At 34.6% G+C, this 12492-nt stretch overlaps 1 protein-coding gene across 1 annotated transcript; it reads right to left on the minus strand.

The window, feature by feature from the left end:
- Positions 1-3831: 3831 nt before the first annotated feature.
- On the minus strand, positions 3832-6786 carry LOC107011051 (zinc finger protein CONSTANS-LIKE 2-like). Its single transcript, XM_015210369.2, has 3 exons — positions 6373-6786; positions 5717-6222; positions 3832-4799 (listed from the first exon to the last, which is right to left on the minus strand). The coding sequence occupies exons 1-3, from the start codon at positions 6677-6679 to the stop codon at positions 4440-4442; spliced, it is 1173 nt and encodes a 390-aa protein (XP_015065855.1). The 5' UTR covers positions 6680-6786; the 3' UTR covers positions 3832-4439.
- Positions 6787-12492: the final 5706 nt, after the last annotated feature.

The following is a 12492-nucleotide window of genomic DNA, read 5'->3' on the forward strand; positions in this document are numbered from 1 at the left end:
AAAAGCCTTGGGTACCAAGGTACAAATCCCAACAGAGATTAAGCTACTAGAATTTTTCGCATCTCCCTAATTTTTGATGGACATAATTATTCGATACTTGTAGAGCCGGTTGAAGATAGTAGGTACCTGGTGACTTAATCAAGCTGCGGTTTGCGTAGCCTGGCCTCACCATGTGTCTGTAAGGCACAATCTCGACTAGCGAACTTGCTCAAAATTAGTTGTTTGCTCACAGTAATAAGATTGTTGTGTAATCAACTGGCAATGGAGTTTGATATTTTCACATTAATTAGAAAATCACTAGAAATTGTTTTGTTTTGTTTATTAATTTTCAACCATAGGTATCACAAGAATTGCTCCTTGTTGGATTGCTTTGCACTTATGAATTGTGGAAACAAAGAGCTGCTGCTCAGCAAATGGCAGAGCAAAAATAGATAGCTAAAGTTCCCTTGTAATCTGAGGGACCTCAAGCTTAAAAGTCTTAGTTGTGCTCAGGTGACTTTAAGTGGAACCTACACTTTTCACTTTTTCTCATGACTCTACCTCCAAAAACTAGTATTTTTTTAAGCATAGGAATCACAAGTGGATTGCTTGGCATGTATGAGCTGTAGAAAAAGTGTTGTGACTCAGCAAATGGCAGAGCGGAAATAGATACATAAAGTACCCACGGAACATGAGGGATCTCAAACTTGAAAGTTTAGCCTTTCTCTGGTTACATCTGTGGAACACAACAGGTCCAGGATAACTTCATGTTCTTGTGAGATGGAATATGCTCTTTTCACTTTTTCTTAAGATTCTTGATCCACAAAAGAATAAAGTAAACTGCTACGTTGTCTTTTAAACCATATCTATAGAATATTTGTTTGGATTATCCTCCAGGTGCAACTTTGACCCTCAACCGATACAATCTAAATGAGGAAGCCTTATTTGTGGATTTCCTTGGTTCACAACTTAACATAATATGTAAAACGACTTATAAAATTATCTTTAGGTAATATGGTTTTGCTCTCTCCCTTGACGTTGCGGAGTTGGGATGACAACCTTGGAAACCAAGGTTCAAATTCCAGCACAGACGACATTACAAAGATTTTTCCGATTTGCCTAAATCTTGGTGAGCGGAATAATTTGACACCCGTGCTGGTATGGGCAAGGGGGTTCAAATCCCCTTCGCTGGAAAACTACATTGTATGTACACGGTTAAAATTATTTTGAAGTATATATAGTAGATGTTGAATTCTCTTGACTTCCTTCAGAATTTATCTCGTCATATCTTTGAACCCTCTTAATGAAAATCCCGGCTTCCCACTGAGTTGAGCATTTTGGACACCACCTTGTGTGTGTGTACGATAATCTCGAGCAGCAAATTTGCACAAAATTAGTCATTCACAGACAAGAAATAAGATAACTATATCTGGATTATGTTGTTGGAATCAACCAGGAATGCAGTTTGATATGTTCACATTGAATTAGAAAAATCATTAAAGGTTGTTTTGTTGTTTTAATAATTTTCTTGCATTGGAATCACTAGAATTGCTCCATGATGAATTGCTTGGCTCTTATGAGCTGCGGAAAAAGTGCTGATGTTCAGCAAATGGTATGGCATAAATAGATTGCTAAAGTACCCATGGAATTAGAGGGACCTGATCCAACTTGAAAGGCTCAGGAATAACTCAAACAATCTGAGTTGTTTGTCTGTTATTCTGGGTGGGAATAATATTGGTCGTGACACACCGATGAGTATTCTTTGTCTTTGCTAGTGAGTTGTGAGGTGGTTAAAGGTTCTTCTCTTCAACGAATAGCAGTGCAGAATTGGATACTAAAAGTACCCAATGATCAAAAAGGACCTAAAAGTGAATGTCCAAGCCATTTTTGGATGAAATTTCTTAGCCACAAAGTTCTTACCTCCTTGCACTTTCATCTTATTCCTTGATAAGCTGAAACTTGCCTGGTTACTTTATCAATGACTACTTCACATCAAAAAAGGTAAAAGTGTAATATGCTTTCTTTCTGCGTCTTGTTCAATTAATTGCGTATTCTGATTACTAATACTGTTGAGGGCTTGAGGCCATGAATACCTCCTAGTAGTATGCGTCACGGTTTACTGAGACTTGAAATCCAATGAATTGGACCACATAGATTGCTAAAGATAGATGACCAATTTATTAACCAGCAAACAAGTATGAAGAGATCAGCAAGTATCATTATTGATAGTATTTCTTAGTGGTAAACTGTTTTGGTAGTAAATAGAGTACTACAGAAATAACCAAGCAAAATAATATTGGTCATGACACATTAATGAGTATTCTTTTTCTTTGCTAGTGAGTTGTGAGGAGGATAAAGGTTCTTCTGTTCAACGAATAGCAGTGCAGAATTGGATACTAAAAGTACCCAATGATCAAAAAAGACCTAAAAGTGAACGTCCAATCCATTCTTGGATGAAATTTCTTAGCCACAAAGTTCTTACCTCCTTACACTTTCACCTTATTCCTGGATAAGCTGGAACATGCCTTGTTACTTTTTCAGTGACTACTTCACATCAGAAAAGGCTAAAGTGCAATATGCTTCTCTTCAGCTTAAGACTGATAAAAGGACATTGTCTTTTGATTACTGATACTGTTGAGGCCATGGAATACCTCCTCCTTAATGGTAAACGGCTTCGGTAGTAAGTAGAGTAGTTCAGAATTGACTGAGCCTAATAAGTCATGTCTGCTTGATGTAGAAGGAGAAGATGCATCGCAGACTTGGTGTTCTTCGTTGCTTAGGAGTGTAAGGTCTGTGCCCTAGAAAGACGGCCAACTATTTGCTTCTTAATAAGTTGAAGTAATTTATAATGATTGTGAAGTGGGAAGCTAAAAAATGATTACAAAGCAAAGTGATACATCACTTGTTAAGAAAACGTTTTGGAAAAATGTTAGTGATTCAATTAGGTCAATAAAATACTTTATCCAATCAAATTAATTAGTCAGTAAAATTGAATTCGAAACTTGAAAATTTGCATCGTTGTTACGGAATAAAAAATTGACTTAGAACTTCATTGAAATGTTTTTTATTATGTTTGCAATTTTTATTCTCAATTCCTTTGTTCATATAAATGCTTGTTTGTGTTTATTTTTAAATTTACTTCTCCATATCCGTCTCCTTCATTAACGTGTGATTTTAATCGCACTTTGCGCTTAAAACCTGACCATACCCTGGTTGCTCTTCTTACCGTTTGCTTTTGATGACACCAGTTTGTTGAATCAAGTAATTTTCTTACTGCCAAGTGCTTTTAGTTGATTATATATAAACAATTAATGAAATAGATGATACATAGAAGTGAGAACTCTTTAGATTCCAAGATAGGAGGATCACTTTAGTTGATTGACCTGATGCAAGGGAAAATACAGATGATTGGTCTTGGAGATTTTTCATTAGTTTAACAGATGTCGTTCAACTCCAGTCTCCTTGCTTGTATCGCCTTTAGTTTTTCCTTTCTCAACTGATAAAGTGCTTCTTTTTCTTGAGCAAATTACCTATTTCCTTTCTGATTACAAATTAGAAGCTGTATGTTTTAGTGGTTTTTTAGGGATATCGTATACCTTGATTCTGTCCTTACAACTAAAAGCTTGATGATCATAGCAGTATTTTGCTTACGCTTATGTAGTACCATTTTCGGCAAAAATAGTGCTTTTCTATCCTTGGAGAAGTGGACCTTCTATTCTTTATCTTCAGTCATGGGATATTCATTGTACTAAAGGAGAATCTGGGAAGAGGCCCTGGACCAAAAGCAATTATTGATGAACATTATATGTCATCTAAAAGGTGTATGTTCCAACAAAAAGATGACCACAAGGGAAAGTAGAACTCAGCTTCAATTACATTGCACCAGCACACAATGTCATATACAGCCACTGAGCATCGAGAAGTCGTCGGTAATTTTGCTTTTCCATTACTTGTGGCTGCACTGAGTTCTTTTAATGTGGAAAAGTTATATGCAGTCAATTCTTCTTTTCGTTTCTCTTTTTCGCTTTAGGCATCCAGTATCTATCTATGTTATAGGTAGGTCCACTAAGGAGATAATCATTTCTTACTAAAAGTTTTTCCATTAATCCGAGGCTTTGGTTAAGGTTGTTGATGTCTCATCCATCCGACCACACTCCTTGTTACTGCGGTCAATTCTTTGCTTCTCGCAGAACTAGTACTTTTTGTCTTGTTGGGTCAATCCCTTCACACTGGAGGAGCTGTTTCTTTACTTCTTCCAGAGAAAAATTGTACATATTGACTGCAGCGCGGTCTACAAGGAAGAACTCTTTTTACATATACAACAAAGCAGAGAATTTAACAAATCCTCTGTGGAAAGCTGCTGTAGTACATTTCCTATAGCCTTAGATCGATAATGACCTAAGAGATGCAATATTAATTCTAGGTTTAGGGGCTTGTGGTTGATCTTCTCTTTGTTGCATTCAGAATGAAGGGACAATTCCATAACTGCTGTCTGTCATTAATTGTGTGGAGAACATCTGGTCTACTTCAACCTCTACGTCCGTTCTCTTTGCAAATCGGCCTTTGATTCTTGGCCTTGTTTCTGCATAGGCTTTTCTTGAAGCATACCTTATGGTTTTCTCAAATTTACGGTTCTTCTTCTTCTCTCTGTACCTTAGGACTCTGGCTTCTCTGTCCATTGGAGTAAGCTGGGGAGGTATCTGAATTGGAGGGCCTGAGAACAGATCGATGGTCCCTTTTGGAGGTCGTGGATGGGAAATTGAAGTTTCACTTTGTGCAGATTCTGGAACAACACTGACATCCATCGACGAAATGGAAACCTGATGATACATAAAGACAACAAAAACATGAGTGGTCAACTTCCCTATTCATGTATCACCTATAAGATAATTATAGTTAACTAACTGTCTATAGAAAGTGAAATAAAAACATGTACATGAAGTGTAATTATTTTCGTAATGTTAGTATATATAAGTTGATCCATTAAAATTTCCTTGGTCCATTCAAGAAAACAGGCTAGCTAGACTAAAAGATTTGTCCTAAGGATCTCCACATAAAGCAACAGCAACATCTGTGCGGAATTTCGCTGATTATTATTAACATAAACATGGTTACCTTGTGTTAAATCAAGTGTCAAAAGAAACCCAATGGACAAGCGGAAAAGGTGAAGATTCTTAGAATTTCCACCCTTGAGGATAAATTATATCAAAGTGTCTTGAGAACATGTGTAAAAAGCTAAACAGTAACATACGTGAATTGGAGCAATTTAAATGTTGTAGTGAATTACTATTTATAACTTGAATGCAGCGGCAGACCCAAACCTTTTAGGAAAGGGTGCACGTGCACCCGCTAACTTAAGAAAAAATCATGTATATCTATTTTGAGAAACTGACAGAAACTAGATATAATTAACAGTGCACCAATGAAGCATAGGAGTGACCTTGTGCTGCTGGTACAAGTTAGAGAAATCACCTCTAAACATTCTTTGTTTATTTGGAAAAGAACACAACTTGGGAAAAGTACAAAAGTTCAAGGGCCAGTTTAGGTGTGTAAAGGTAACAATAATAGCAAATGGACACTTAAAATGACAAATTCTCTGTTGAAAAAGGACGAAGTGCTGGAGAAAATAATTCAGAAGCTAAAAAGAAGTGTTCAAAAAACTGAGGTTGCACAGAGTTGGTCTCTTTGTAGACTAACTCACAAAGTGAGGTGTATCGATACAGTGAAGAAAACTTACACTGTGACTCAAAGAAGCAGGGTAACCATATCCAGTGTTAGAATTGTCATACTCCATTCCAAGCTGAAAATTCAGGTGGTGACTTTGTTGTTGTTGTGGCGGTTGGTAAAGAATCAGAGATTTTCGCTGTCCGTTCTGAACTGGCACAACACTATCTTCAACATAGCTCTTCTGAGGAACAGAGTAATGTTGTTGCTGTTGATTAACACTGTACTGGTCGTTAAATTGACTGTCCCCTCCATACTCTGCAAGATCCAAGTAATCATCCACTACTTCTCCGCCAAACAACATCCCATAGTTGTTATTCTTATTGTTATTCTTAACAGGAGGATTCAACAACAACCATGAAGCTGCTTCATCTTCATCTTCTTCATCTATGGTTGTATCATCTGCATCTTGATTCAAACTTAAGAATCCATCATCCTCGGTGCCTTCCCCTGTGGTCCCACCAATCATCATAGAACCACCGCTAATGGTGTGAACAGCTGGAGGACCATAAATGGTTCCTGGATATTTGAATCAGAGATTAATTTAGAATTTAAAAGTTTGATGGATTCAATTTTTACATTTTTGAAATTATGGTTTAGAAGTCGTATTTTTTGTTATTTTTAACATGGAGTACATATGTTGTGTGTGAAAAAAGAATTGGTGGCTACCTGGAATGGGCATAATTGGTACACGGTGGTGACGACGTGCCAAGGGGTTTGCCGAATGGATGTCAGCATCGCAAGAGGCACAAAGTGAGGCAGCATCCGCTTTGCAAAGAAAGGCTGCAGGGGCTCGCTCGCAGGCTTCGCAAACCCATACACGCTCGTGGCGAGAAGCCATGAGACTTGTATGTATGCGGGCATCACAGCCCGCACACAAATAGGCGGAATCCGCCCGACAGTAAACGGTACATGTTGCGGAATGGCAACTGTCACACACCCTTGCCCAATTGTTACTATTCTCTTTTTTCAACATTGGACTAACTTTAGTTCTCTCTTTTCTTTTCTTGCTCTCTATTTTGTGTTGTAAAACTTGTAGTTGAAGTTTAGCAGGAATGCTGGAGACTTATGGAGCACTGTGAAATGTGACGGGGCTGAGGAGGGAAAATGACAATTAGGCAACTACCAAGTGGGGAGAGAATCCACAGGTGACACGTGGAGAGAAGTTAATGGGTAAGAAAAGTTGTTTCATTATCTTGTGGTGGCTGGTGATTCTGGTGGGGTCGGTTGAACAAGTGGGTCCAGAGGCCTTTGGCTTTTGGAATCAATTGAGGTGGGAGAGGTTTGTCCAAGAGATTGGGGAGACTAGAGAGATTTAACTCTATTTAAGCATTTTATTACAATTTCTATAAATACTTTTCATATTTTATTAAATATAGCAAGATGTTCCTGTTTTCGTATATATATCAAAGACTATATTGACACATTTCCCATCGTTTATCAGGTGTTACTGTACGTGTATAAATCAATATATATTGATGCACAATGGCCTATTATCACAGTTCAGCTTGTAAGTGATCGTGTTTAAGACATGATGACTTAACAATTAATTTCTTCTTCCAAATGTGCTTTTTATCTGATTTAGATTTCTCGTGTAAGATTTAGATTGTTAAAAGAAAGAGTAATGCTCCATTGATGTAAACAATCCAAGTCAACTAGAAGAAAAAAATTAGTAAGCCATTAATTCATCGAAGAAGTAATAATTTGAGAACGTTAATTACGAGACTGTATGCAAATAAATGTATTGTTTAAAATTTGAAGTATAAATATTATGTAAGGAATGGGACATCCATTGCAAAAAAGTTTGAAACTGAAAGCTGGATTCTTGATTTCCCTTTTTCTTTTAAAAGCCATCCGATCTTCGGAAGGGACAAGGTTCCATTTTGCCTTATTACTATGTAAATTAGATTAATTTTATCCTCCGTGGATTTTTATTTTTTTTGGTTTTCACTCGGTATTTGAATCTCACCTACATTAAAGCTCCGATTAAACTCGAATCGCTCTTTGCGGGGCTATTTGGGGGTAATATTTCCAATAAAATTTTCTCCGTTACCTATGGCTCGATTTCGAGACCTTTGTTTAAAGATGAAGCACTCCCATCAGTGCGCCAAAATCCGTTGATTATTGGTGCAAATCCTCTCCACTTTTGCTTCCACCATTAGCACCTTGTCAAACACGACTAAGAGTGTGTTTGCATCGACTTAAAAGTTGATTAAATGAAAAATATAAAAAAAATAACTTAAAATTAGTCAAAAATGACTTATAGTGCTAGGCAAGATCAAAAATCACTTAAAATAAGTTAAATATTAAATGTAGGTTTTTTCTACTTTTTATTTTTTGACTTAAAAGTTATTTCAATTTGACTTTTCATTGTTAATTTAAAATCTACTTTTTAAAGTCAATTTAAACTAGCTTAAGGTTACGAAGAGAAGTATATTTAAATCTTTTAAGAACCCATAAGTGTATTTTAATACAAATGGTATATAACGGAGAAGCAAACCTCTGTAAATTGTTATCAGGTAGCCACTTTTAAGACTGCTAATTAATATAACGGACATTTATAATGTAATTGAAAAATAGTCATACCACTGTTAATTTTTCTTCTCCCACACTTTCTTCAAAACATTGTTCTATAGTTTGAAATTCTTTTTACGCGTGAAAAGCTTCAGCTTAGTGAAGTTGTCATTCTTGAATTCAAAAATAGTAATGCACTTTTTTCTTAGAGAGAATTGATTTTGTAGATTAATCATAACTTTTTACGAGGGAATTTTAATTTTACACACTCCAAAATTATTGTGAGAGCACATGCCCAGGATAGACACTACAAATGCTGTGTACTGTTACCAATTCCTAATGCACAGGAAAAAAAATGTCAGCGTCAACTCATTCATTTTTGTTGTCCTTGAAAATACTCATATTTGTTTAGGATAAACCCAAAAATGTATTTTGTGTTGAGAGACCTCGTGGCTGCTGCTCAGTCAGACATTAACACAGCTAGTAAAGCTGAGTCAGATGTGTTTTTGTGTAAGAATTTCACCCAATGGGTTGCTGCCAATTGAGATCCACCCTTAACCACAAGTTTTAGTGGGCTAGAAATCAGGGCCCAATTCACATGGATTTTGGGCCCAGTTGAAAGGTAAAGCCGCAATCAAAAACTTGATGAGATGGACAATGGCTTTCCTAACCCCAAACATTACTGGCCACTACTCTAATATCCTTAGCTTTGCATTTATTAGATTTGGATTTGCTGTCTTAATCATCTTCACAATGTTAGATAGACATGAAATTTTAAGAGCTACACACTCCTATTTTATATTACTTGATCATTTTTTTTATTCATATATTAAAAAAAGATAATTTTACTAATAAACATGAATACTTTTAAAAATAACTAGTTGTCAGAGTAATACGAATTTTTTTTTTTTATAATTTAATAAGATAGACAATTAATATGAAATGATCAACAAATATAAATCGAGTGAGTGTATTTATCTTCATCCCTAGCCATTTATCTCAAAATGACTTGCATTTTCGTTTGTCAGTTATTGATAGCTTTACGTAAATCAATTGATGACTAGCATACAGATTGTCAGTCAGTCGGTCAATAAGCAACGTTTTGACCATCATATTTCCAATTCAGTTCCTCAACTGAGCTTATTGTTGACCAATGGCACTTGCAATATAGTAAAATCGAAATCTTTCAAAAACTTGCTAAATAAGCGTAAGCTATAAGCAACCTTAACAATTTGCACGTTCATCGTCGCAAACCTACAAATTCTGAAGTTCTGAATTTTCCTTTGCTTTAAACATGCATCATCGTTTTCTATTCTGAATTAACCTAAAGAGTCGTCTAGTTGGAAACCAGTTATTCCAGGATAAGAATGATTTATCCCACCATGTTTATGGAATAACTTATCTCAAACATATCAATCAAATAAGATATCTAAATTTTATCTCAGACTAATTTTTTACCTCAAAATTATTTATACTTATTCCTCAGACCAAACGACTGAACGAGCCCTTAAGGTTATAATATGTAGCTTTCCGTACGTAGTTGTAGCTTTCCGAGTTATGAGTTCAATGATCTTTCATTGAGATACCGTGTAAAATACTATCATTGTAACAACAGAGAATAACTAAGTGAAGTAATGACTCCTCTTCTATTTCACGGCATATGTTGATAGCATCCAAGTTATTAAAGTATAAAATAATTCATATTTTTTACAAATAAAATAAGTAGTACATTTCTTTTGATTGATTAAGTGTAGTTGGAATGAATCTAACATTCTAACTCTGCCCCTTAACCGACAGTGTATATCTATTACAAGTGAAGCTTAAGCACATGGGAGTTTCATGTACTATACGTGGCAGCCTTTTCAGTCATTCCGTGATGACAATTGAAGTGTCCATGTATACGAGTAGTAGTACTTAAAATGAGCTAGGACCATATATTACTCTCACTCAATTTATAGTCATTTATTTATCTATACTTCACATAAATATTAGTGAAAAAAAATGTCAGGAGCACAGCCAAGGGGATGTCTAACACCAACTACCTATGAATCAGTTGATGAGAAGAAGCCTAGAATGAAAGTGCTATGTTTTTTCAATGCGTGATGAAGAAAATAATAATAGTCGATGTATATGAAATAATCCAAAGTTGGTAAACAATGATTCCACGCTTGCTTTAGTCTACTTTATTTAAGAACAAGCAGCCCTTTCACATCATTAGTCTCCACTAGGTTATTGGTTGTAGAATTTTTAGAAGGAAAAAAGACTTTGATATACTTCTTCATTTTGTCCTATAGAGTTGATATATGCTTCATTCCTTATACAAATAGTTTACATATATTTTTATCAATTCACCAAAATTACTATTTTACAAAAATAGTATAAACATATTTGATAATAAGTTTTAAGTATTATTTCATTCAAAGAATTTATGACAAAAACACAAATAGTTGATAGAATAAACAGACATAAAATACTTCAAATACGTTTTATTAATTCGTTTCTCACACAAAAAGTTTTAATAAATACGTTTTATTAATTCGTTATTCACAAACAAGTTTCTAAATTAAAAAAATGTTAATGACAATAACAACTCCAACCTAGTCCTGTCTAAGAGATTTGAGAGGAATATAAAATATAAAATAATATTAGGAATATTAAGTAAGGATATAATTGGAAAAAGTTAAACAATAATGAAAATACATTAAATTGATTGTTTAATAAAATGAGATGTTTTCATCAATACATAACAACGGAATTTAATAACGTCATACAATATACTTTCAGTTACAACTAAAATCAACGTTATATTTATAATTACAATACAATAGAAAATAATAATTTAAACACAGTACAAATATAAAATGGTGATTTTTTTTGGACAAATGAATAATATATATCACATGAATAGTGCAAAAGGAGTATGATTAAGCAATGAGCCTAGCCAGTAGTCTGCGTAGGCATCTAAAGGTGCATCCATGGCTTCATTAAGTATTGGGCTTTGGGCATTTGATTGTGTGATTTTTGATAGCAGGCTGTTGGAGAGATATTGGCTGGGTTGAACGTAATATGGGCCATATGAGTCCGGACATGGGCTTTGGCTTTGAAATCTCTTGCAGCCCAATATTTATATAAGTAAAAATTTAAGGAATCCCATAGTGTAATTCAATAATTACATTCTGTCCCGACAAATTTAGTATTTACAAAAAATTCCTTAAATTTGTTGTTCTGTGATACTTTAGACTCTAGTGATACATGGTAAATGATACATGGTAAGTTTAAACTGTAGAGAAAAAAATGGGGAAAAAACGGTACAATTAATGTTGTTACTAAAACAGCTTAATTTAAGGTAACAGATCATTAATCACCATAAAATCAGCACGTAATTGGATATTGATTTCAAATTTTGAAAATCAAAATTATATCATCTATTTTGAAAACATTTTTTATGAACAATCTGTTAAATTTTGAACTACATTAATTTTATTGTTGTTATAGTGGATTTTTCAAGATGAATACTTCGATTTTGATGATTCATTGAAAGAAGAATTCAGCTATCCAGAAAATGGTACTATCAAGATTGAGGCTTCATCATCATCATCATCCCCTACACCATCTGAGGAATCATCATCTTCGCCTGAGTCTGATATTACTTTCTTGGATTTCGCTAAACCATCTTTCGATGAATCAGAAAACTTCTTCTTACCCAAGTACCCTTCCGTGGAGATTGATTGGGCAGCTCTTTGATACTTTGTTGTAGTATTACTTTGTTTTTTTTTGTTTTTATAAAAAATATATCATGTATGGTGTCAGGTATGGCCTCCTGCAATGGTGTTTTTGACATTTGCAGAGGTTGGTGTAGTAGTGAATAGAGTCATGTAGAGAGTCATGTAATAGTAAAGGTCACTCACTCTCCATCTTGTTCATGCTGTGGTTTTTGTATATGCATTGAACCAAAAGGGAGAGACTTTGTATCATGTATGTGTCTTGTTCATTTCTTAGCTTAATATAATCATATCTAATGTTTTAGTATGTATCTAAACTTGTGCTATTATATCATACAAACAATCTTTCAGTATTCCCAAAAACAAAGAATCCACTTAGCTAGTCAAGTAAAATAAGGTCCAAACATGAAGATTATTGAAGTGAATATTGAATATTTGAGGTAAATTATTAGTTTTATTTTTAAATAGTGACAGAAGTACCCGTTTACTTAATTTTGATATAATTTGTTTCGTGATATATTAAGTGGCTTTTAAATTTTGTAAAATCGAGAAA

The sequence above is a fragment of the Solanum pennellii genome, chromosome 2 (assembly GCF_001406875.1).
Source record: "Solanum pennellii chromosome 2, SPENNV200".
Lineage (NCBI taxonomy): Eukaryota > Viridiplantae > Streptophyta > Magnoliopsida > Solanales > Solanaceae > Solanum > Solanum pennellii.

Coding starts and splice junctions, on each gene's coding strand:
- LOC107011051 (XM_015210369.2), bottom strand. CDS start 6,679: ATGTTGAAAAAAGAGAATAGTAACAATTGGGCAAGGGTGTGTGACAGT. Junction 6,223..6,372: donor ACCAATTATGCCCATTCCAG/GTAGCCACCAAT, acceptor TCAAATATCCAG/GAACCATTTATGGTCCTCCA. Junction 4,800..5,716: donor CTGCTTCTTTGAGTCACAGT/GTAAGTTTTCTT, acceptor ATGTATCATCAG/GTTTCCATTTCGTCGATGGA.